The sequence below is a fragment of the Cuculus canorus genome, chromosome 5 (genome assembly GCF_017976375.1).
Source record: "Cuculus canorus isolate bCucCan1 chromosome 5, bCucCan1.pri, whole genome shotgun sequence".
NCBI classification, from domain to species: Eukaryota; Metazoa; Chordata; class Aves; order Cuculiformes; family Cuculidae; genus Cuculus; species Cuculus canorus.
Window position 1 is genome coordinate 61,149,336 of NC_071405.1, and position 26,488 is coordinate 61,175,823.

At 37.8% G+C, this 26,488-nt stretch overlaps 1 protein-coding gene and 1 pseudogene across 1 annotated transcript in view; one reads left to right on the forward strand and one right to left on the reverse strand.

The window, feature by feature from the left end:
* Positions 1 to 5,384: 5,384 nt before the first annotated feature.
* LOC128852303 (neuronal vesicle trafficking-associated protein 2-like) lies at positions 5,385 to 6,510 on the reverse strand (annotated as a pseudogene).
* Positions 6,414 to 26,488, forward strand: part of AQR (aquarius intron-binding spliceosomal factor) — a 57,910-nt gene continuing 37,835 nt past the window's right edge. The window contains exons 1-15 of the mRNA XM_054069093.1: positions 6,414 to 6,592; positions 7,397 to 7,453; positions 8,566 to 8,606; positions 9,613 to 9,648; positions 12,236 to 12,356; positions 13,632 to 13,772; positions 15,321 to 15,389; positions 15,704 to 15,804; positions 16,469 to 16,545; positions 17,783 to 17,847; positions 20,120 to 20,236; positions 21,192 to 21,305; positions 22,111 to 22,214; positions 22,822 to 22,924; positions 23,971 to 24,091. Of these exons, the coding sequence (XP_053925068.1) occupies positions 6,509 to 6,592; positions 7,397 to 7,453; positions 8,566 to 8,606; positions 9,613 to 9,648; positions 12,236 to 12,356; positions 13,632 to 13,772; positions 15,321 to 15,389; positions 15,704 to 15,804; positions 16,469 to 16,545; positions 17,783 to 17,847; positions 20,120 to 20,236; positions 21,192 to 21,305; positions 22,111 to 22,214; positions 22,822 to 22,924; positions 23,971 to 24,091 (1,351 nt within the window). The 5' untranslated portion in view covers positions 6,414 to 6,508. The remainder of the gene's footprint in view (positions 6,593 to 7,396; positions 7,454 to 8,565; positions 8,607 to 9,612; positions 9,649 to 12,235; positions 12,357 to 13,631; positions 13,773 to 15,320; positions 15,390 to 15,703; positions 15,805 to 16,468; positions 16,546 to 17,782; positions 17,848 to 20,119; positions 20,237 to 21,191; positions 21,306 to 22,110; positions 22,215 to 22,821; positions 22,925 to 23,970; positions 24,092 to 26,488) is intronic.

The window sequence follows — 26,488 nt, forward strand, 5'->3', positions numbered from 1 at the left end:
CAAGGGTGAAAGCTATAGGAGACTGGAGCTAGTTCTCAGCGTCTTAGAATTGTTCTCTCAATGAGGTTTTGTGCTTTATATTGGATATGCTTCTGTTTTGCCTGCAATCTGTATTTTTCTCTATATTGTGAGATGAGATATATGATCAAAAATCTGCTTTTACAATGATTCTATAAATAGACTCAGCTTCCCATAACATTTCTCATGCTAGCAGTAGTAGAAAGGAAATTATTTGCCTTAGAATCTCATTTTGATAATGAAGGCCTCGTGTTCCTCCATCAAACAGATTTATCTCGCATTTATTTGCCCCATAGAAATTTTACCATATAACAACATCTCACAGGATTTCTAGCAAATATTTCTAGAGCTTTACTGGCCATCGGTCTCATGTTCACACCACTGTTCTGCTCCAGTTGGTAGGAGCCTAGCTAAAAGTCTCTGAAGAGAATTAGAATAGCCCAGAGTCTGCTCTAACTTGAGCTGTTACCCAAATGTGAGCCCAACAACAGAAAGCTAAGAATGACACAAACTCCCGTATTTCCCCACCTCCTTCACTAGAGGCACTGCTTGCTATTCTGGGATATACAAGCAGCTGGGTTGCTGAATTAACCATATTTTCATCTAGTCATGAGCACAGAATTTCCATTGAAGTTACTGTAAGTTTTGCATGAAAATCAAGGGCAGTACATTGGCCAGAACGTGTGCTAAATAAATATTTATACACAAATCAGAATACTACTGACGGCTTCTTTACACTTTAAAATTCTAAATATTTTAAGAAGCATCTGTTACTAAACTGAGGCATCATTTTTGAAAGTACGCATATTTACTGAGTGAGTACCCATATTTAATGAGATGAACACAGTGACAAACTCTTGGACTAGAAAAAGGCACATAAATAAAATAGTAAAAGCAATGTGATGTGATTGAAATAAAAATATAATGAATAGGCTGAACATTTAGTTTATATGAATGTTATTAGTAACTGCTATTAAAGATAAACCATGACCAAAGGAATAACTCCTATCACTGTGCCTAAGTTTTCTACATGTTGAAAGATTCCTCTGATCTCTTCTGAAAGGCTTTTCCAAATTTGATTTGCCTGAACGCAGGTTAAATCAATGTTTTTTCTATTATTGCAACAGGTAAGAGACACAGAAGGTTTCTGGTCTTTGAATAATGAATTTATTATTCCATTTCTGTGCCATTTGTCCCCTCATCTCTCAAAAATTTATTTCATATAACTTTGCAAGTAATATTTCAAAACGCTGCACATTCATAGTCACTTGCCTTCTTTGGTTAGAAGAAAAGCTGTATGTGCAAGTTTGTACATAAACATGGTGAGTCTTGAAATTCTCATGCTTGGAGCTTTCTGTTTCAGAGCTCTCAAAAAAACTTGTGTTTGTGCGTTAAAATCCATAAGCTAGAGGTAAAAGCTGATTTTAAGGAGATGCAGTCTCCTAAGCTTTACACCTGTGCTTCACAGAAAGCCTACCCAACATCTGGCTTAATGTCACTGGGGATGGGATTCATCTACCCAAAATTCAGGTGTCCGGTGTGCAGTTAGGTATTTCACCAAAACTAAGCTTATGCATTTAGTATAATGCTCTAATATTAGGCCAGATAACAAATTCCCATATAGTGATGAAATACATCCATCCTGAGAAGCACATTTCTATTAAAAATCACCTGGACAACCTTGACACATTTAAGTCATGTGCAGGGAAAGCACAATTCAGCCATCTCTCTCTAGGACTTAGATGTTTTTGACTTTCTGCATACAGAATGTTATTGTCAGAACAATCACAGCTCACTTTTGAAAAAAAACCAATGTAGACTTCCCTTTGCCTCTGACTTTTGTACCACAGATCCAAGAAACACTGTGGGTATTCAACATACATAGGAAAGAGTAAAAAAAATGATGAGTAGATTGGGTAAGGTAATGCCATTTTGCAACCTGAGTGTAGTGCTGGTATTCCTTACCTGCTTTGGAAAAAAACATTCCCGCTGGAGTTTACATAGGTGCAACATGGTATCCATACTGAGTGTGCATCTCTCAGTGCGGGGTTTATTTGTGTCTCAGCAGCTGAAGGATATATGATTCAAAGGATAAATCTCTGTATTTGTGTGAAAGAGAAACAGTAAAAAGCGTAACAACTTTTGTACTACAAGCATGTAGCTGCTGAATCTAGTCGCACCCGTCATGTCTCACTCAAGATGCTAAAACAATAACAAATCTTAAAATCAATTAATATTTGAAATCCTTACAAATTAATTGTTTGGAGTTTTCATTGCTATAAATTAATAATTTTTGTGACGGTAAGTAGAACCTAAAATAATCTAAAACGTAAGCAGGACAGAACATAGAGTCATCTCCTGCTGGGTACTATTAGATATTTCATGACCCACCAATACTGTATTCAGGAGGGTATCATTGAGATAAAACCAGTGGCCAGCTTATTGATGACCTTGGCTTATATAGTTTACTAAGAAGAGGAGAAAAGCTTATTTTTGCTGGCTACAGTAATACAGAAGGGCAAGCATCCAGAAAAAAAGAAGAGCTAATTAAGCAAGAAAGCAGCATTGAATATAAATTGACCAAGACTGTAAGCAGCCTAGAAATGAGTAATAATCTTGAAAACTACATCTGCTCAGACGTGTGACTTCTTAAATAATACATGTCTTCAGGAATGAATTAACAGATTTTTGAAGGGAAAGAATATTTGATTTTCTTGATGTGTTAAGTCAATGAGTACAGAAAGGTGGGGAACTTCACAAAAGGCTGTGGGGACAACAGGGTGCAGAATTTGATTTTTCCCCTGACCACAAGGCAGTTTGGGGTGGAAAGTGGCAGAGGTGTCTCCACTCCGGGGGGAACTGAGAACACCATTCAAGAGATGAGTCTTAATAGACAGTTATGAGCTGGGATGACAGTCACAGATGAGGGGGACATAGGTATGACACTGGGTGTCACTATGCCTGGTCTGACCACAACTCTGCTTTAAAAGTTCAGCTACTCTTGAGGATTGAAAGCAATGTATTTGCCAATGCAGTAATTTATACTTTTGATGTTCATTTGTAGTCCTACTGTCATAGCACTAACTAAACAATACCCCTTATAGAGAAATATTTAGGGTGTCATTTATAGCATGGAGATCTTTATCACTTTGACATTGCCGCTGAGGGATGTAATCATATTGCCTAACATCAGGCATTTAATATTAGTATCTGATATCAGAAGTTCCTTCAGAAAATGAGTCCAAGCACTTAAATAATTTCTGATTTGCCCTCTGGAAGGACATCTGTCACTACATTCACTGTAGAGAGGTTTAAGACAACTAATTTCTACACCGGGGCACGCAAATACTAAAAGTTAAGTAAACATGGATTACTCTATGAGCTTTCATAGATTTGATAACACATGGAAATTTTGGGGTTTTGACACATGCCTGATAATCTATTGTATGCAGAGGTCAGAATGTTTAAATTAGCTTTAGTTAGGCTGTTCTAGAAAATTTACCATGCCTGTCTACTTTCTGGCATAGTAATAATTCCCCAAAACTGTCACCTTGTGGGTAACACTTCGGTATGTGATTAGGAAAGAAATTTATTTATAAGTAATGGACTTATATTCCTTTTGTCCTTTATAATCACTGATTTGTAGCTTCAATAGTCCCCTTCCTGCCATTTATCCTTCGTGTCTGCTTATTGATAGTAAAATTACTCTTTTTCTTTTTTTTTAGTTTGCCAAACTGGCAAGCTGTTACGTTTTTAATTTTTCTGATAGATGCAAACATTAAGCTTTGCATGTTGATTTCTGAAGCAGTCAAATACAGAACAACTTAATTGTGGAAGGTAGCTTGGAGTTGACTAGGTAGGTAGATAACACTAGGTAGGAAGTGTTATCAGCTAAGCTGCACCAGTATCCTAATATAGCTAAGATAAGCCAGCTAAGAGCTAAGTAAATTATACCTGTATTTTCTACATCTCTCCATGAATTCAGGTGCTAGGAATTGTACCAAGTGATGTAGAAAGGGCAGACACCAAAATGTGTAGTTAATTTGCTTAGATTTTGATAAGCCTAAGTCAGTCACGAAGGTGCATGCTCTAGATAGATTAATTTAAGTTGAAGCATCTTAATACGCTGATTTAAATCGCAATTTCGGTGTCAGACATTGATTTAGGAATATTTCAACTACTTTGTATTTGCATAATTTTCATCAAGTACAGAGCTCTCTGAAAGTTTCAGTCATTAGACAAGACAATGCTTAATCCTTGCTATTTACAGAATTTGTTACTGGTACTTGTGACTTTTTTTTTTTACTAGTTTTCATGTGACACCAAGCTGAGTAGTGCAGGTGCCACACCAGAAGGACAGGATGTCATCTAGAGGGACCTGGACAAGCTGGAGAAATGGGCCTATGCGAACCTCATGAGGTTCAGCAAGGTCCTACACCTGGGTTGAGGTAATCTCCGATTTCAATACAGGATGGGGGATGATGTGATTGAGAGCAGCCCTGCAGAGAAGGACATGAGGGTTCTGGTTGATGAGAAGCTCAACATGAGACAGCAATGTGCGCTCGCAGCCCAGGCAGCCAAACGTATTCTGGGCTGCATCAAAAGAAGCGTGGCCAGCAGGTCGAGGGAGGCAATTCTGCCCATCTGTTCCTCTCTTGTGAGACCCCACCTGGAGTATCGTGTCCAGTTCTGGAATCCTCAACATAAGAAGGATATAGAACTGTTGGAACGGGTCCAGAGGAGGGCTACAAGGATGATCAGAGGGCTGGAGCACCTCACATATGAGTCCAGGCCGAGAGAGTTCGGGCAGCCTGGAGAAGGGTCCAAGGAGTCCTTATAGCAACCTTCCATTACCTGAAGGGGGCCTACAAGAAAGCTGGGGAGGGACTTCAACCTCCTCTTGAAGAAATGAAACTGAGATCGCATTGATATGAAAACAGGAGGTCACATTCAGCCAGGCGTCAGTGGTGCCTGCCTGCCTGCAGCTTTGAAGTCCTCAAGCAGCAGGTGCTGGAGCTATGGAGCATCTCAGCAGCATGAGCACTGCCGTGTCCCTGGGGAGTCTGCTCGTTTCCTCCTTAACTGACCTGTTTAACAAACAGAACAAGTGAATTGCAAACCATTTCAGGTTGGTAAGCCAGATGGGTTTTCCCTCTTCCCAGTTCCTCTTTTCCTGTCCACAGATTTCCTGCATTGCAGGGATGACTGCCAGCCATACTCGTTAATAAGAAATATCCATTAAGATGACTTCTGCACTTGGGTTTAATTTATTCCTGTCATGCTGTTAGCACAGCACCTTCAGCTAGAGCAACAGACATGGTGGTGTCCCCCCACCCCCCCAAATTGCCTGTCACCACTTGTTAACTTTAATGATCTTCTGTCTTAGCAGCCTTGGCTTTGTGGTTTACCGATCCTGAAGACAGCCAGGGTGATACGGGCCAGGAGCTGGTCTATTTGGCCATGCTGTAGTGGCTGATGACAGTGTAGAACCTGAGTTGGAATCCTTTGTGGAATAGTGGGCACTCAGTGAAGCTGGGATGCACTGCTTGTGCTTATAAACAAATCATAGAACAGTTTGGGTTGGAAAGGACCTTAAAGATCATCTAGTTTCAACCCTCCTGCCATGGGCAGGGACATCCCACTGGATCAGGCTGCCCAAGGCCCCCTCCATCCTGGCCCTGAACACCTCCAGGGATGGGGCAGCCACAGCTTCCCTGGGCAACCTGTGCCAGTGCCTCACCACTCTCATAGTGAAGAAATTCCTTCTTATGTCTAGTCTATGTCTTCCCCTCTCCAGTTCATACTAACTGCCCCTCGTCCTATCCCCAGAGGCCTTTGTGAACAGCTCTTCCCCAGCTTTCTATAGCCCCTTCAGGTACTGGAAGGTCGTTATAAGATCTCCTCTGAGCCTTCTCTTTTCCAGGCTGAACAAGCCCAACTCTCTCAACCACCTGGGCAGCTGTAGCTCTAAGTGGAGGCTTTGCATACCACAAGAAACACTCCGCAGGCAAGGAACGCAAGAGCCAGACTTGGGAGAATAGCGACCTTTAGTCTTTCTTTCACCACCAGTGAAACTGACTGTGAATTCAGCAATTTGGGGCACTTCTCCTTTGTTCTTCTGGTCAGGCGGATATTCCGTTCTTGTTTTCACAATTACCTTTCCCGGACTCGCGAACTGCAGTTGATTTACTTCCAAAGGTGCGATCAAAGGAACTGGCTGAGATGGCTGTTGATAAGAGCGGGTCGTTCCCACGCTGGGCGGGCGGCAGCCTTTGCTCTCATCGACCACCAAGCGGCGCGGCAGCAGTCCCGGGGGCGCGCGGCAGGGGGCGCAACAGCGCCGCTCTCCTCCCCGCGGCCTCTCTCGCGCTCCTCGCCCCGGAAGCGCCTCCTCTGCTTCCGCCGCTCCAGACCCGGCGTCGTTTCCGGTGCGGTCGCGGCGCGCCGGGCCTGGCGGCGAACGGCGGCGCTGCCCGGCTCTGCCCTCGCCATGGCGGCGCCGGCGCCTTCCGCCCCGCCCAAGAAGATCGTGGCGCCCACCGTGTCGCAGATCAACGCGGAGTACGTGACCCAGGTAGGGCCGCCGGGGAGCGGCGTCAACCGCGGGCGCTGCGGTGACGCGGCCTCGGGGTTTACATCGTCTTTGCAGTCCGTGGGAAAGGGTTTCGCTTTGTCGTAAGTGAGGAGAGATCTTGGAGAGTGTGAGGGGGTGTATATGTGTGTCCAGAGCGAGCTGTAAGCAGCGCTCCAGAGTAAATCAGGGGTTTTATAACGCGGGACTTGTCTCTGAGATTTTATTGTAGCTGCACATTCTAAGTGGGTTTATGCAGATGTTCAGTTTTTGTGCCGGAAATGCTGCTTTCTCTCCTCTGGTACAGCATAAAGAAGTTTGAGTAAAGATGGTCTGGAAGCTCTTGCCATCATGGTAGCTCAGGAATTTCGGTGAGGTGATGGCTACAGCGAGTAGCCTTACGATATTAAAACTTTACGTGTAGCCTCTAGTGCTTTGTGAAATTTTTCGGTGGGACTGTGGTCATTCGCAGTGTAGGGTTTGTGGTCACTGAAAGACCATGGGATATATTTGAGAGGTTTGCTAGGAGTAACTTAAAAAAAAAGTTTTATTATAGCACAATTATTTATCTGAAACTTTTACACAGATTCACGTCTCTGTTGGAAAAGATGTAGGCATAAAACCTTTAATAGTTGAAAAGTATTGGTTTTGGTAAAGATAATTTTGTTACCTATGTTTACTATAAGCTAAAATTAAGCAAGAAACTAGTGAAATAAAGTTTGGTGGTGGGATGCATTATAGACTTACTGTATCAATATAGCTGAAAATGTACATATTTAAAGTTTTTTAAATTTTTTCCCTGTACAGTTAGCAAATAAATACTGGGCTCCACATGTGAAGAAAAAATTGTCTTTTGATTCAAAGGTAAGTACTTCTGTTGGAATTGTGTTGGGCAGAGTGAGTGAAGCTCAATCCTTTTCTGATGCGTCAGCCTCCGATGACACTTTTTTAATATAAGAGTGTAGGCAGCTGCTTGGAAAGTTAACGGTTGCTCAGCACACTGGAATTATAAATTGTTTGTTATGTAATTGTAGTTTATAAATGTAGACACTGTTATGAAGGTGCAACAGCAGTGCAATTCTTTTTTACACTATCTGTTCAGTTTATTATCGCCAAGACCGTATGAGAGTAAAAGTCTTGAGCCTCTCTGTTGAGGTTAAAAGATATTAGAGGAGGAGTTACTCTTAGAAATCGAAGGATGAAAGATACAGGTATTGCTAAGCTGTGTACTTCTTTATGAAAGCTGCTTCAGAGAGTTTTAGTCAGACAACTTTAATGCTGTTCTGGTGGATATGTGTGTTTTGAATGTTAAATATTTGGCCTGACTTGTTTGGGTTTGTGTTGGTTTTCTGTAGCGCAGGATTCTTAAGTGTTAGATTTCTTTCCCTTGTGGGTGTTTGACTAAATCTACCTTTCTAGCCTCATTTTACTCACTTTCTTTGTAATATTTATGACAGCGTTAGTCTGTGATTGTTAGAATTAGGCTGTACATGAGCAGCTGAAGTGCATCTCTGTCACGTGATGTCAGAGTGTGCCTATTGCAACAGGTAATGCAGAAACATTGACAATAGATGACTGAACTGAGGCAGATTTGACTTGTGAAGACTGTTTTTTAAATTCAACAGTAAGCCAAAGGTTAACAATAAAAAGGCTTGTCTATCTGTTTGACTTTGCATAAAAAAATATCAGTGAGATATAGGCTGTTCCTTCAGAGTGACTTCAATGAAGGTCGTATCCATTCTTTATCACTGTGTGCTTTCCCCTGAGTTGATCCACTTTCTTTGTGAGAATGTATGTCTATGAAGCTTTTGGACTATTCAGAGCTGAGACATAATTTTTTATGACACTTTTGATCCAATAGTAGTGAGCGATTTGTAAATAACTAACTAATTTGGAGTAACTTTGAGTGCATAGGATGTCACTTTAGGAAGTATATAATATTCTTAACCATTTTGTTGAAATATCCTTTCCCATAGGTTATTGAAGATGTATATACAAAAGAAATTGTCAGATCAAAGTAAGTACACTAGCCGCTTTGATATATCGACAAGCATTGCAACATTAGAAACCTCTTCGATAGGGATAATGTTTCATGAGATATTTAAAAATGCATTAACATGCTGAAAGCAGATGTAAATGACTCAAGTGCATTTGAGTAATTTCAACACTTTGTTATTTCAAAGTCTGAATATGGCAAAAAAAGTTCATGAGCTCATAATCCTTAAATTAGATGGTTGAATATCATATTGTTCGGTTCCTTGATCTGGTCATCTGTTGTGGTTTATGTTGTTCTTGTTGTGGTGGTTACAGAAGGTCAATCTCTTTTTTTTGTGACTAAGGTATGTAAAGGAAAAAAATTAGTTAAGGAGTTAGCTTTTTTCTCTTTCCGTAATTATTCTTACCAGGTTTGTAAAGGGTAAGTCTCATTTCAGTGTATTGTAATGTTAGGTGGGGGACACAATTCAAGATAAAACTGCTTTCTACAACTGTGCTTGCAGGAAAGAGTTGTAATTGTACAGGAAAGAGCTGTAACTGTAGCTGTTTGGAATTCTTTAGTGGAAGTTTGAGCTCTGGAGAGAATTCTGTTTATGATTCCTTTGTGAGAGTAACTTAAGAATTGACATCCAGGATCAAAGCAAGCTTCCATTTCCAGTCACTAAGAAGAGATACCATTGCAAACTGATTAAATGCATAGTCGTAGTTTTCCAGGAGGTACTCTCAGCTTTTAGCAGTTATATTTTCAAGGCTATTAGAAGCAGTGTCTTCGTATTTAAAAGATAGAGATAAATTTATTTGTTTTTAATGTGAATTCGATTGCTTATTGAACCTGCATGAACTTTAGCTTCAACAATGTTGCTTCTCCATTCAACTGGCTTGCATGGAAATGGGGGGGTAGAACTAATTTCTACATATTTCTGTAGGTTTCCTTATGTAATAAGGGAAAATGTAGCCATTTCCCATGCAGCTGTTTATGGGAGGCTTTCTTTCCTGTGTTAATTAATTAATTACTTTTTCCTTTTTAGGTTTGCTATTAGAAAGATAATGCTTCTTGAGTTCAGGTAAGCCAGCTGGAATGAAATTTTAAGTTATTTTTTCATAGAGTATAAGCAAATGCAGGACCGTAGGTCACTTTGAAGGTAGTATACTAGATATACACATTTGTTTCTACTTATTAAAGCTACGAATTGTGTACCTAGGAAAATTAAAGGAGGAAATTAATTTAATAAGGATTAGTTAATTTGAGGATGAAATAATTTTATAAGTGTAAGTAACATACCAGATTATCTTAGTTTATGATTCTGAATTTCTGGTGTAAGTGAAGCACCAAAAAAGAGAGTGTGAATGAAAGAGGTAAAAGAACCTTGAGTCTGTTGTTTGGAATGTATCATCAAGCCTTAAAGAACTCGTCGTAGTCAATGGAAGGTTTTGGATTAGGACTTTTATGGTGATGGTGTAAATGAATTGTGCTGCAGCACATTTTCTTCTCTTGAAAATAAATGGAAATCTGTTTAGAAGATTCTTACAGCTACTTCAGGCTTTCCTGGAAGAACTTATAAAGTGTATCTAAAATTATGTAAAATAAATGTTTGCAGCATGCACATTGTTGGAAACACAATGTTTAGTGTTCTGTTTGGTTCTGTTTTGTTTTATCTCTCAAATCTTATGAGCAGATAGAATGAGATCGTTTTGAGATGAGATATATCAGCCTTCTCAAACAAAGGATCTATGTATATTATATATAATATATATAAAAATAGTACCACTGACTAGAAAAGTAGGACAAACTTCCCTGTTTCCCATATATTTATTAGAAAAGGCAGAAGAGAAAATGTAAGCTACAATTTAGGGTTTGACACTAACAAATAGCTTGCTGGTAGTGTGACTTCTGGATGTCAGCAATACCACAGAGTTAGAGGGTTTTATCCTTTCTATTCCTAATGTTACCAGCCTATAGCGTAACGTTAGTACTTTTTGGTCTATAGCCCCATCTACTGCCGTTTGTCCTGTAAGTCACGGAATCACAGAATGATTGGGGTTGGAAGGGACCTCTGGAGGTTATGTAGCCCCATGCCTCTGCTAAAGCACATTCACCTAGAGCAGGCTGCACTGGAGCACATCCTGATGGGTTTTGAAGATCTTCAGTGAAGGAGATTCCACAACATCACTGGGCAACCTGTCACTGCTCTGTCACCCTCCCAGTAAGCAAGTTTTTCTTTGTGTTCAGGTGGAACTTCCTGTGTTCCAGTTTGTGCGCACTGCCCCTTGTCCTATTGTGGAGTACCACTGAGAAGAGTCTGGCCCCATCCTCTTGACTCCTGCTCGTTAGATATTTATAGGCATTGATAAGCTCTCCTCTCAATCTTCTCTTCTCCCGGCTAAACAGACCCAAGTCTCTCAGCCTTTCCTCATGAGAGGGATGCTTCAGTCCCCTAATCATCGTTGTGACCCTCCGCTGGACTCTCTCCACTAATTCCTTGTCTTTTTTGAGCTGGGAAGCCCAGAACTGGACACTGTACTCCAGATGGGGCCTCACTAGGGCAGAGTAGAGGAGGAGGATAACCTTGTCAACCTATTACTCCCCAGGATACCATTGGCCTTCTGTGTTATGTAGAAGTTCTCGCTGCCTTTGTCCAACACCAACTCTGGTACTTGACTTATCTGAAATTATTGAAGTAGCTTAATGTAAGGCATTGGAAAAATAAACTAGGGAAAAAGGTAAATAGTGAAAACTGAGTTGAATCATGAGGGGGTAAATGAATGTTAGAGCAGGCATTGAGAGGAAGGAGGGAGCAAAGGAGCAGCTTGTTTAGGATGAAGCATGTTTCCACTTCCTGGTGGCTGTTGTTGAAGTAGCACGAAGTACAAGTGCTCTGTTGAATATGATGGATTTAGGGATTGTCTTCTCAGGAGTAACTATCATGAAGAAGAAGAAGTTAAAGGAGGGAGATAGTTGTTTGTCCAAATAGCTTCTAATCTCTAAGATCTAATTTTAAGAGTTTCTTCTATGAGAAATGTACTGTCTTAATGAGGAAGAAATGCTTATTTCTGGGAAGCTGGTATTTTCTTGTGTGCAGTCATTTTTTTTTCACCTTCTTGAAAATACTTAATCACTCTCCTAACATTCAATACTTGATTTTAGTCACGATGTAATATAATATTTTTATTGCCTTTAAACGATTAGAAGAATAAAATCTCTCTAGATTATTCCTAATTTTTTTACAGGAAAGGGCATTTAATAATACAAATACAGTTATACCATAATTGTCCTTTGCATCTTATGTTAGAAAATGCTGTATGTGACATTCTTTAGAGAAGTGATTTTTTTTTTTAATTCTCCTTTTGGAAAATCCTAATGAATTCATCTTCTGAGTTTGTATTGAGCTACGACTACTTGCTACATTTGAAAACCCCGTGGTGAAAGTGTTTTTCTGAAAAGAAATGCATCTGTCTCTTGTAGCAGCCATTGAGTCTTATGAGTTTTGCTGCATTGACCTAGATGAGACATAACTTCAGGAATTACTAACTAACTGTAAAGATGGTTTTAAGGAGAGGAGGAAAAAGCCCCTGTGGATAACCGTTCTTTCAAGTGAGTGACAGAGTACGTGGGTGGCAGCAGCTGATGAAATATTCTTTGTCTCTTCACAGCCAGTATCTTGAAAATTACCTGTGGATGAATTATTCTCCAGAGGTGTCCAGTAAGGCATATTTAATGTCAATCTGCTGTATGGTGAATGAGAAGTTCAGAGAGAATGTCCCTGCATGGGAGGTAAACATTTCAATTACAGCTAGAATTGACTTTGATCCGCAAGTTGCAAATTTTGCAGTGTGCTCACTTATACTGACAGAAGGTAGCTAAGCTTGTAGTGTTAAAAGTAAATGGTACCTTAGCTGGAGTGTCTCCTATGGTGTTCTAAAGTGTGTGTTCTTTTCAGAGAAAGCAATGGATGGATGAAAAATCACCTTATTTTCCTTCTGGTATGCGAGTCCTTTGTTCTGCTGTGTGATGCCTTTACATCACCATCAGCATTTGGTTTTTTGGCATTTGACAAAAGCTGGACATTTGCAGAGAATTTTTTGCTCTGATATTAAAAGAAAAAAGGGGTTTTATATCTATTGGTATAAGAAGGCACCAATGGAAGTCTATCATACTATCCAGCAGTGTCTTGCCTAAAACTTGTGGATATGGTTCTGTAGCTTTCTGGCATGAATTTTGTACCATTATAGTATCTTATTCTGCTGCTGTGTGTCCTGATTTTTTTGTAAGACTAGGTTTAGAAATTATTTAGTGTTTCTATAAACTCCCAAGTTCTTACAGGCCATTTCAACAACATAAGCCTAATTAGAAATTCTGCACAAGCATTATTTCAGAAGGATGCTTACTCCAGTAGTAGTGCTGGCAAAGCACAAAGGATTAGTAACTTTCTCATATGATGTCTGTGCCTTTTTTTGTTCTGGAATTTGTATAGATAAAAAGTGACAGGTGCGTGTTGCTTTCTAAGCAGTTTATTTTGACATGGCTGCTCTTGTAAAAAAAAATTATCTCCACAGTTATTTGGTTTACCTTTTTCTGGCTTGGATAGCTGAATGGGAGTTCCACAACTGTAATTAATCTCTCCCGGTTTTTACCTGCTCACTTTCTACAAATCGCTAAACAGCTGCTATAGTTGTGGCCAAAATCTACCAAATCTCTTCTGAGCTGTGTCACTTTACAGGTATTGTGTGTGATCACCAGTTGAACATTGTCACAACACCATTTGTGCTCCTTGTTTAGTTTGTCCTATGCATCATCTGTATCAGGCTCAGCAGAAGGCTGTAGTCCCACTAAAAGCGTTTCTATGGTGCGAGGATCCTGGCTTAGAAGGATATCATTAGTCTCTTGTCTGTGCTGCTGGGTCAGAATAGATGAAAAGGAGAAAAATTAGTCCTTCCTTTTATAGATTTAAATGATTTAGGGAATTTAAGCTATGTTATGTGAATGAAGATTGAAATTAATTTGTATCAATGTGACTCAAAATCAACTAATTTCCTCTTCTGTTTCTAGACATTCAAAAAAAAGCCAGAACACTTTCCCTTCTTTTTCAAACGCATACTGGAAGCATCACTGGTTGAAGAAGACAGTGAATACTCCTTGCATGAACAGACAGTCCTGCTGCTTTTCCTTGATCACTGTTTCAATAGTTTGGTATGTTAAAAAGTAACTGTGATAGTTCCAGTGTGTTTATGCTGTTCTGTGTTAATAGCAGTTTAGTTTGAGCAATTTCTTCGTAGGAGACAGCTGAAGCAAAATTCTCATTTAAGGAAGAAGATGGTTCTAGAGGGCTTTTACCGCTCTTTTTGACTCTTACTTTTTCTGTCTCATCGTGTTCACTTTTCTCTGACACTAGGTCATAAAAGAGACTCAAAATCGGAGGATTGGCACTTACTGCAATTTAAAGGCATATATTCAAACGTATTTTAAATGATACTTCAAAAGTATGTATTTGTATTTGAAAAGGTGCTTTACATGTAAAAGCTCTTACTACTGTGCTTCTTAGTTTGGCTGGGAAATAACACAAACTTATTTCCAGTAACTATTGGAACAGACTAATTTTTTCACTATCTGCACTTCTCTTGAGTTAGTTTTAAGAAAGCGTTGGACCAGGTTGTATTCTTGCTCTGTGTAGAAACACAGTTATAGATCCTAATTAGCAAGTGTGGAGAAAAACTTAAAATTATCTGTTATATGAAACAGTACTCTGTTGCCTCTCTTGCTACTGGGCTTCTCTTTAGTTGATGTATCTGTCAAAATCAGGGTCTGTACAAGTAAAAAAACAAAATTGTCTTGCAGATAAAACGATTAAGAAAGTGTATGATTTGCTTTTGGAATTACGAACGATTGTAGGAGTCTGTAATCATCCTGAACTTTATATATATAGTTTGTTGAGGCAGTATTTTTCTGTAGTGGCCACGATACAGCAGATCTTAAAGGAGGGTTTCATGGTGGCTGTATGGAATACTGTAGGCAGAGTATGTTTCTTATAAACATGATACGGAAGCCAGTAAAAATTCTTGTAAAAGCATACTGCTGTGTGAAGCTGCACTTCTTTGTGAAATGCAAAACAGGATAATCACAGTAGTGTTTTAAGCAAGGAGCACTGAATTGTGAAGTTTCAGAATGCTGAGAATAAAGTATTTGTCTGTGAAGACGCATTTAAGATACTAATGGAAGTGTTTCAGTAGTTTAGGAATGAAAGAAAAATTTGTGGATTCAGATCACAGACAGAGTTTGAGAGAAGAACATTTGAAACTACAGTTTACATGAATAATAGAGAAAATTAGTTATTTCAGATATTGTGAAAAATGTAGATGAAGTGGGAGAAACATGGTAAATGAAGGACTTTAAGAGAGAATAGAATAATAACAAATAGACAAAGCAAAGTAAGAAAATTCAGCTTGAGAATGAGAAATGCCTGAAGAACTAACATCAGTTCTCAACAGCTTCTATGCTAAAAATACTTGCATGGATGGGGCCCCTGCCATGGAAAGAACCTAAAATGCAAAAATCATCAACAGTTTTAAGGGTTACTGGGTAGGGCTAATGTACAGTTTCCTGTTAGGAAATTATAAAATCTAGGAAATACACCACCACATATATTTTTGTCAGATGGTAACATACGTGGATGTATTTTATAAGGCACATCAGAAAACATAAGAGTTTAAAAAAAACATTCTGTCTGAAACTTTCTAACAGGAAGTCGATTTGATCAGAGGTCAAGTGCAGCAGCTCATTTCTTTACCAATGTGGATGGCTCTACAGCCTGTAAGTATAACACTGTAAACTGGCAAAGTAATCTTCTAGGCTTTGTTGCTTATAGCTTTTCCAAGCTATGGTTTGTAGACAGGGCCATGAGATCACAGGGACTGTGGAATGGAGCTGACATCTAGCTATGACTAGACTCTCTCTTAGCAGTATTATGTTTTTGTTTTACAATGTTACTTGTTGAGATTAGTCTGAGGCAGCTATTTATTTGCATTTGTTATATATTTTTTCATTTTTCAAGAAGACCAGATTGTATTTTTAGCTCTTGTGAAAACAAAGATTCTTGGTGACTGTATAACATTTTAACGTTTCAGAAACGGCTGGAACAGGAGCTGAAAAAGACACCAAAACTAAGAAAATTCTGGAATCTAATAAAGAAAAATGATGAGAAAATGGATGAGGAGTCAAGAATGCAGTATGTTATAGAAACTTTTTCCTATTAAATCCGAAGTTATTAATGCACTCGTGTTTCAGCAAAAATAAACAGTTTCAATGAAAAAATGTTTCTTAAAAAAGTATGTGAATATGGCAAATAAGGAATGATTGTATGTCATCTCCTGGAAACTGTTTTATTTTCCAGTAGTCTTTATGCAAAATAGTGTTACAGAACGCTAGTGTTTTGTTTGATCAGTGAGTTTGTGATACCAAACCTTAGAGCTATAGGATGAAAGCCATAAGAGAATATGCATGTGGTTACTTCTGTTTTTTTCATTACTCTTAGCAAATGTTCAGCTCTTAAGCAGATAGCTTATGCAAGTATTTGAATAAATTTGTATATCTCACCAAAGTTAAATGTTCCAGTACTTTTGTGTTGCAATGTGGCAAGGTGTAGGTGGTGACATATTTCTCCTCTTTGACTCAGTAGAAGCATTGATTGTTAATTGTCTCTGTGCCTAAAAATGTAGAATCTGCTAATCTGCCTGTCTGAGTGCAGAGAGAAAAGTTATCTAAACTGTTTAGGTGTACTTTGAAGGAACCTGCTGTCATTCTGTAAATTTTAAATTAGATAACTTTGATACAATGTACTTCTAGTCTGCATTTAGGCAATGTTAATGCTTTTGTTATGTTTCTGATTGTAGAGCATATCGGGAGAGAAGATTTCTTTCACAGCTCATTCAGAAATTCATTTCTGTGCTAAAATCAATACCTGTGTCAGGTAACTGTGGTTCTTGTGTTACGTTTTTATCTGCCAATCTGTTTTATATTCCATTTAGTTGCTTAAGCAGCTGCTCCTTGGGATACGAACCTGAGGTTGAAGATCTTACCTAGATGGAGATTTAGTGAAATCTATGCCTGTCTGCATGGATTCCATGTCAAAATTAGTATTCAAATCCATATGTGCTTTAAAAATGAAATGGCATAAAGCTACTTTAAACCTCTTCTCCTTCTGTTCAGTATGGACTTAATAAAAAATTATTTCTGACTACTTATATTCTTTATTGTGTGCTTACAGCCTTTTTAGAGCATTTAAGTATTTCATACATACTTAGATGTCTTGTTAAACAGGTGGTATAAATGCATATCATAAGACTTTATTTTGTCAGTACTGTTGATTTACAGTAGGAACAAAAGCCTAAGTGAAGTGAAATTCTTTGAGATTTTGACTGTTCTTGATTTGTAAGTCATTGTGACAAGTGAAATTATATGCTTGCCTGTTTCAGAAAGGAAAAGTGTTTGTACAGGCAAGTGTTGGCCTTTTGACAAAAAAGGCTTATTATGCTCAAAGTACAGCACAGTTTCAGTGAAATCACTTCTCAAAGTTCTGCTTTTGCTTTTAAACTCTAAGCAAACTTCTGCCCTTAAGTGGAGGGAAAATTCTGCGTGTTGTGGCTTCCTTGGAAAGGATGCTTGTCCCCTCTGTTTTCCAATTATGCAAGACGTGGATTAGGGAGATTCACATTAACCGTTTATTGAAGGCATTATTAAGGTAGACTTAGTGTTGTGTTTTGACATGATTCTAAAGGCTCCTTAGTAATCACTACTGAGTGCCTTTGGATATTGTCAAGGCCTTTTGCATGTACCTTACTTGCAGCTTTTAAATAGATATTTTTGAATACCTGGAGTTAATAGCTCTTAAGGTTAGTGAGCCACTTGTATCTTGTGGAAGTGTGCATTTTTATATGCCAAATTGGTTGTTTTTTTTCAAGAGTGCGTAAAAGCCCTCCTGAAACTCTGGTTCCATTACTTTCTTGGATCCAAAAGTTTTCTGGTTTCCAGTGGAATAAACAGCTGCTTCAGCAAAAGAGAAGAGTGTGCTAATTAACTTTTTAATCTTGTTAAAAGCTAATACTAGTATTATTAGTAGCATTTATTACATTTTTAATGAATAATTGAAGTACAAATATATTGTGGTATGCATCAATTGCAAAAGAAAGTTTTTTTTTTCTATCTAGGTCCTATTTCTATGGACAAAGTTCATTATTGTGAGAGATTTATTGAACTCATGCTAGATCTTGAGGTAAGTTATTACATTGTTTCAACCTGTTTGTACTTTTCTAGGTTTCAAATGCATAAAGTCATTATTTTAGCCTTACTCCAATTAGCAAGTGGTTACATCACAGTTGTGCATGTGGTTGCTTAATAGTTTTTTCCCATCTGTAAATACGAGGTTGTAGCAGTGCATCCACGTTGTGTACTCACTAGTAATATTTATAAAGCAGATGAACTGCTGGAGAAGGCTAGAATCCTAAATTGCTCAGTGAAGGCTACTTTAATTGGAATGGTGATAATAAAGTGATGAAAATGTGTGACACTTTAATCTGGTAGGAATAACCCAGAATTATTCTTCCTGATGCATAGGTCACTTAAGGAATCTTTTGTGCTGTAGGCAAGGGGAAATTCCAGAAAGCATTAGTAGTTCTGAAATGCAAACTGTTCCTATTTCATTAGAATTCATTATTTAGAAGTAACAGTTCTGCTGATCTTACGAGGAGCAGCTGAGAGAGCTGGGGTTGTTTAGCCTGGAGAAGAGGAGGCCGAGGGGAGACCTTATTACTCTCTACGACTACCTAAAAGGAGGTTGTGGAGAGGAGGGAGCTGGACTCTTCTCCCAAGTGACAGGGGACAGGACAAGGGGGAATGGCCTGAAGCTCCGCCAGGAGAGGTTCAGGTTGGATATCAGAAAAAAAATCTTCACAGAAAGAGTCATTGGGCACTGGCAGAGGCTGCCCAGGGAGGTGGTCGAGTCGCCTTCCCTGGAGGTGTTTAAGGAACGGGTGGATGAAGTGCTTAGGGACATGGTTTAGGGAGTGTTAGGAATGGTTGGACTCGATGATCCAGTGGGTCCTTTCCAACCTGGTGATTCTGTGATTCTGTTACAGAACAGCCGCGTTTTGTGAAAATTTTCAGTAGGTACTAAGAAAGTGGGACTGGATTAAACTTCACAGTACCAGAATTAAAAATAAAAGGCATTAATTTAGATTTATCACAAGTAGCAATTTATTTAAAATAACTTCAGATTTAGAACACTTACATGTGCACTCACACTCTCACACTGCCCTCTGCTTAATCACTTAACTGGCACTTAGCCTGTGCTTGTAGTTACACTAGAATGAATTCTTCAAATTAAAGCTTGTTGTCTTTTGGATGTAATACGCTCTCAGAAGATAAAATACGTATTTGAAGTTAAACTTCAAGTGTCTAGGTGTTAGCCAAAATGCTTAGAGGTAGTACATTTAATGCTGGTTCTCGCTAGGTATTACAGGAAGGTTAGAATTCAGTTAGTTTATGAAGCCTTGTTTAAATGATGGGAACAAGCAAATGAGAAATTAGCTGTATATCCAAGTCATTTTGCCTTGGTAGCACATTGTGTTAATGGGCTCTTTTTCAGAATATTTGTTTCATGTTACAGTATATAGACTGCCATCAAAACTTGATGATTTGATAATTTCATAAGAATGACTTGATGGAAAGTTCTTACAGTTTTCTGAGTTTTTTATAATTATTGTGCAAGGCCATTAACATTTTCTACTACAGATTCTTTTATTTTCTTTGTGTTATTTCTAAACACTGTGTTGATGCTTTTTGGCTTTCTAAACTCAGTCTGTATATCCCATGGAGAACAACTAGTTTTTCTCATGCATTGTTGGTGTGTACTATTGTGTGCTGTTGAACAATTGCTACATATAGCAGCTTAAGCTATTTATGTTCAGAAGAAATTATCTCTGTTTTGTTTACAAAAAGTTTTTATAAGTTCTTAATTAAGATTTTAAAAATTCTTAGATCTAATTTGGGTAACTTACAAAGAATAGAAGATACCATACCATATTTAGAAGAAACAGAGTTTGCAATCTTGAGAAAGACAAGCTTAAAATTAATGTAATGAGTATAGAGAACAAACATTTAAAATGATGTTGCAGCAGATTGACATATCTTTTGTAGCACATGGTCATTACATAGACGCTTAGTAAGGGAACAATTTCTTTATTTAATTTCCTTTTACTACTGGCAGGATGCAATCTCACTAATGGCGAGTTTGTGCAGTGCTATCAGTCCTATAAAAGGCCAAGTGTGTAGCTGCTGTGTTCATAGTAGCCTACCTGCATAAAACCAGTGTCTTGGCATAAGTAAATACTGTTTTAATATGAGAATCTCAATTAGGATATTAGATATGTAAATAATTGTGCAGCAATCTGTTTTGATAGGCCTTCTTGAAATGTAAAATTATGAGAAACCAGGATTTCTTGCATCTTGAAGAATTGCTTGTACTAACGTGAGGTTGTTTACCATAGGCTTTGCTTCCCACGCGGCGCTGGTTTAACACAGTGTTGGATGATTCCCATCTTGTTGTTCACTGTTACCTGTCTAGTCTTGCTAAAAGAGAGAAGGAGGGTCATCTTTTCTGCCAGGTAAGATACGAAGCTGCTGAAAATAACTTTTTCATTCTGATGTGGCTCTGAATTGTTTCTATTTTATATTTGTTTGTTAAGACAAGTTTTTGTGAGTGTTCCAGATGGATGCAAACTGCATGTGTAAATAAATCCTTCAGACAGTTCTTTCTTACGTGTACCTATATGTGTGACTGCTCTTATGTTTCTGGCTTTGTTTTTGAACAGCTCTTAAGACTACACCCTAGAAATAGTACAGGTTGTGGCCTGCTGTTCCCCACGTATGGCAGAAGTTGTCACCATTGCATTCTTCCGTGCTTTGTTTTAGCATCAGGCTGTTCTGCATTGCAGCTGTTCTTCACTGCTCTTCAGTTTACTCAGTCATAGACAGTATATTGTTTTTTTATGGCAGGTTCTGAAGGTCTTTCCCCTTTCCTGCATCTCAGCTGCTTTTCCTGCTGCCTTTTTCCTACTGTCCCCCATCTCTGGTGTTTGTTTGGTTTCTCTGAGAGTCAGTATTGATGGAACAAAAAGCCAGCAGCACATTTGAATAATTTTCTTCTTCTGAGTTAAATGATATTATTGAAAGGTTGGATGAATTCTGGAGCTGGCATCAGAGAGGGCAGGAGGGAGCAAGCCAGGAGTTGAATTCAGTGTCTCTGTGAACATCTGACTAGATCACCTTAGTGACCTTAGTTTCAGTTTCAAGTCCTAGTAGGTAAAAGAAACCACGTAGGTAAAAGAAACCGCATTGGTTGTGGGCTGTGCGTAATTTCCATGGCTTGTGGATGAGATACCTGAACAAAATCATTTTGTGTATCAGCTAAGTATAAAATGTAGATACCACTCCTTAGTCCACTTCTTCAAGGACTTTGAGGAGCTGTTTTGTTTGCATGGTGCCCAGATTTTTCCTCTTAAATTATGGTTTTGCTTTCTCTTATTTTTAATCCACTAATTTGTATGCATGGTATCTCAGCTTTTAGATATGCTTAAATTCTACACTGGCTTTGAAATCAATGATCAGACTGGAAATGCTTTGACAGAGAATGAGATGACAACAATTCACTATGACAGAATTACTTCTTTACAGGTAAGCGAACAGCAAAGTACTTATGGGAGGGAAGGGATTTAGTCTGGTTTAGTCTAATTTGCATCTAGAATATGCATTGAATTATTTCCCAAAGCAAACCCTTTATTTTTCCTGTTGAATTACAGGAATAGTTTTAGCTTAATTTCATATACCATATCAAAGACAATAATGCTTCGAAGTTATGTTTGTGACTCTAGCAAAATACTGCCACTTTTGATTTGGTATTGTCAAGTTGAGATTAATTGCTCCCATTAAATCCATTCAGAAGGGAAAAAAAAGTGTTATAGGATCTTAAGTTACGATTATGCAGTAGGTGGCGCCATTTCTCAAGCTCAGTGGGCACATTTAGTAGCAATAGTTCCCTTGAACTTAAGAGATAAAATAAAAATTCACATAGCTTGCAGTCGTATAAAGATAGTAATACTTTTCAGAAATTTTCCCATCAGTTTTAATAACAAAATTCAAGAATACATGGTTAAATTAAACATGTTCCTTTTTTTTTCCTTAGTTGTCTGCAAGGCTTCATGTCTTACCCGTTATGTTTTAATTTAATGACAGAGCAAATGCTGATAGGAGAGTGTATAAAGAAAGATACTGTGTTGGAAGCACAGGAGTAACAAATAGGTGATGCTAACTAAGAAATATTGAGATTTCACCTTTTTTTTTTATTTCTATCCTGGTAGTGTCCACAGGGTTGTATGTGTTATGAATTGGAAGAAGTTATGCTTTTGCATAAATATTTAAATTATTATTACATTGTTTGATTAATATGCTTACATGTTGGTTCTGTGTATGTCTTTTGTAGAGAGCAGCATTTGCACATTTCCCGGAGTTATATGACTTTGCACTGTCAAATGTAGCTGCAGTAGATACTCGTGATTCACTGGTGAAGTTATTTGGACCCCTTAGGTAGGTTATCAAAATGAAATTTAACATGAAATTGAAATTCTTTGTTCTCAGTATGTTTTAATTCAACATATTTCTCACCTTTTTTCTGTCTAACTTCTCATGCGCCTTCTAATTTTCTGGAAAATAGCTAGCTGGTTAAAGTAATTGTGGCAGTAATTAACTATAGTTAACCTCTAACTTTTAAAATTTAGATATTTTTACTCTATTCTGAATAAAAACTACAACAGGAACCATAGTTTACACCACTGTATTCACTGCATTGTATTTTAAATGCTGCAGTTAAAAGGATGCAGTCTGTTTTGACAAAGGCAATGTGTGAGCTGTTGCTTGGCTGTGTTTAAAGAACTGCTGTGTGTGTTGGGGATCAGTGGTTCAGCTTACACATGTAGCTGAACACACTTCACCCATCAAAGTGTTCTAAAGCACTTTGAAGCAATTTAAAAAAATAAATTTTAAATTTCACTTGAAATACTGATCTGTGGTTGTTGATTTCTGGTGAAATTCGTAGTTGGAATTTCTTTTCAAGGAAAAAAAGATAAGCTGCAGTAGGTGTGCTCTATCGGTTTTCAGTCTGTGACCCAAACTTCCCTTTCGTTTTGCTGCACAGTTCGAATGTTCTGCACCAGGTGGCGTCGTACCTCTGCCTGCTGCCTCCCCTTGCGCAGGGGGAAGACTCGACCTATGAGAAGGAGTTCCTGTTGGAGTTGCTGGTAAAACCATAATTTAGTATTGCTTGTTTTTTTTTTCTTTTGTGAACTCCAGACATAGCTAAATCTAGCAAATACACTGTGGTAAAGTAGCCATTTAGGACCTTTTGCTGAACCACATGTGAACCACAGCAGTGTTACAGCAGTAAACTGTGTACTAAGGTGGGTTTTAAAACCATATGTATTAATTACTTGAAAACGTTACTTTATAAATATAATTTCCCTAAGAAACTAATATGTGTATGTCCGGTGTAATTGTTCAGCAACAATTTTGAGTTCTTTTGGAAAAGTTATTGCTCTTACTATATATTAATCCGTCTGTCCTCTTTGAAAACAAAAGAGCCGCTAAAGTAGAATTAGATTTTCTGCACCTATTTGGTTCTTCAAGACAATTTGAAATACTGTTTGATGCACGTAATAGTTTTTTGGATATTCAGTATATAGCAATTTTACTGCAGGCTTCTAATCTGATACCAGTATCAGCATAACTGGTGTAGTGTGTCATACTATGGCATCGCTTTTTTTCTGAATCTTTCTAGTAAGCTTATTTTGTGATTGTCGATTTCTTTAAATATTGCTCATGTGATTTCCTAAGGTTTAGATGGTAGTGATATGATGCTTGTGGGTGCCATGGAGAGAGATTTGTTCAGGAGACATTGTATTGAATGGATTTTTTTTTTTCTCCCAAAGAGGAAATTAAGATGAGCTGTTGCTGAAGGAAGCATTGGCTATTGAACATATCTTTAGTGGAAAGCAAAATAATTTTCGTTTGAAGTTGATTCGCTGCTAAGACTTGACTGAATATTTTCAGTTCTGTTGTGTCATTTTGGTCTGCTGAGTAGCCAGAGATTGTTTGCCTCTTAATACTGTGACTGATAGTTGGACAATGTGTTTAATCATTGAGTGCATTTAGTTATATTTAATTAAAAAAAAAAAGTAAAAAATTGAAAGTGACCACTGACGGTCTTATAGATTAATGGGTATGTTTCAAATATAGCTTTATTGTCCTTTTTTGACTTATGGAAGTTTAAAATGCATCCTTTCTTCAGGTTTCCCGTCATGAGCGACGAATATCTCAAATTCAGCAACTCAACCAGATGCCTCTTTATCCCACTGAGAAGATTATTTGGGATGAAAATATTGTACCAACTGAATATTATTCTGGAGAAGGTATGATTAGTAGTTCAGTAAACACTGAACTGAACAGGAAATGCTGCAGAAAAAAATGCAATTCAGATATCTGTGTTTATTCTCTCTGCGGAACTTTAGAGGCAGTATTTTGGCTTCGTCAAGTATCATAGGGTAAGGTCAACTGGTTTTGAGTTGTGAATTGGGAACTCTGAGATGAAATTTCTGGCAGATTTGTAGTGGATTTAAAGAAAAATCCAAAGGCCTATGTTTACGCAAAGACTTTTATTTGTTTCTAATCTGGGTAACAGATTATACTTCCAGCTGTGACACAGGTAGTTACTGTAAGGTGAAACAGGTTGTAAACGTGCAGCAAAAAAGCCTTTGTCTGTGCTTTGCTTTTAAGTATGTTCAAGAAAGACTTTTTAAAAAGGAAAAATGGATGATGACAGGATGAATTTAACACTAATAATCGTACTGTCTGATTTCAAGGTGAAGTGTACATGTAGTCACTGAAAGCTACTGTATGCACTCTAAATTCAGAACCTAGTATTCTTGTTTGATGTGCTCACGATCAAAGAAGGAGACTGCGGGTATTGCAAACAGGGAATTATGTAATTTGAAGCTTTACAGTAGCCAACGTATGTATTTTTGTCTGCTTTAAAAAATTGTTGTGCTTTTTAAAGTCTCATGCTGAAAATATTAATGTGGATCATAAGAATTTTCTTTAGGTATTTGAAAATTTTAATTTGGAAATGGAGATTCCAAATAACACATCTTCAAAGACAAGCATATTTCTGGTTTGAGCAGTGTGAGTGGTCTTCTCCATCTTGTTTTGATTCAGAGGGTTGTTTTATGTAGGTATGAGCTTCAAGTTTAGCTGCTTAACATAAATTAAGTTTTCGGGGTAAATTCTCTATGAACAAGTATTAATAAGAAGAAAAAGATTTTTGACATTTCCTTGCTTTAGGTAAGGCGGGGTTAGAGGCAACAAAGCATCTTTTTCCAAACATATAATACAAATGCCATCTTGAGATCTGCCCAAGAAGTCATAAAGTGCTTATGTTTGGTATGATGGAAGTAATTCAAAGCTGATTCATATTTTCCTCAATAATATCTCTCATGATGGTGTCTAATCTTGAAAAAAAAAAACCAGCAAAACAATACAAAAAAGACACACACCCCCAATAAAACAAAGCAAAAAATCCACAACTCCTTCAAGCCATGGTGATAGCTGTAATTTCTAGGAAATTTAATATATAAACCAAGATATTTGTTTTTTAAATTTTTATTTTTGTTTCAGTGAACAGCACATAGGTTGTTTGTGCTCTGGAACGTTCAGTTTCTGAAGTACAATTCAAGGTAGCTTTGCTGTTTTTCAGACATTTGGAAGGCTGACTTTGCAAGACTTGTGAGTGCACTGTATGTGTAGCTTATGTTTTATTAGCGAAATATATTAATCACCTAATGGAATTGTGGAGGAAGGGGGAGAAAGAGTAGCTTATCTCACTTATTATTGTGCTGTTCTGTGAATTTTTAGTACTATGTTAAAGAAATTTTATTAATGGTGAGATGTAATTTTGGCAAGTAACAGTAGTTGCTAGTGGAAACATTTCCTTCTGTGGTGAACTCTGCTACTATTGTCCGTGTATTGATAGCACTGTTGAGAAGCATTTCTGTTGCTGTCAGGCTGTTAGAAGTATTTTTCTATTTTGTTTCCCTTAGTTTTAGTTCACGCTTTCTCTTTTTGATCTCCCTGTATTCTTCAGCTCTGATTTCAAACAAGATAGTTTTGGTTTTGTGGTCTTAAAAGTTGCTGCATTCTTTTGGTCTAAAACTTAAATAAGAGTAATTTAACTCAAGAAAGATAGGAGTATTTTTTCTCTTTTCAAAAAATGAGGGAAGAGAAATATCTGTGTGGTAAATGCTGTGCAGCCTTAAAGAGATGTAGCTTCAGGCCCTGCCGTTTGCATGCATAACTAACTTCACAGGATAAAGTTTGTTATATGGTGTTGGGAAACGTGTTAAAAGTATTTTATCACCATGAAGCTTTCCAGAATATAAATTTCTGTGTTCTATCACCTTTCTTCATTGCCGTTGTATCTCAGTGCATGTGAAAGCCAGGATATATTACATATATCAATGAAAGGTTTCAAGGATAATGTTGCAAGTCACAAAAGCAAAATGCTTTCATAGGTCTTAAGCATAGGTTGTAAACCAGAACATTAGTCTGATAATGTTAAATGAGTAACACATAAGAGTTTTTATTATGGAAAATTTGCCTCTAAGACTACTCTAAAGCTATGAAAGCTTTAGGGCTTGTCTGGGAGTTTTAATACTCCTTGTTTAGTTAGGTCTGATCTTCCCATGTTTTTCATTCTCATTAAAAAAAACCCAAAACTATAGTCAGTATCAGAAACTTTCTTCAAAGGTTGTGTA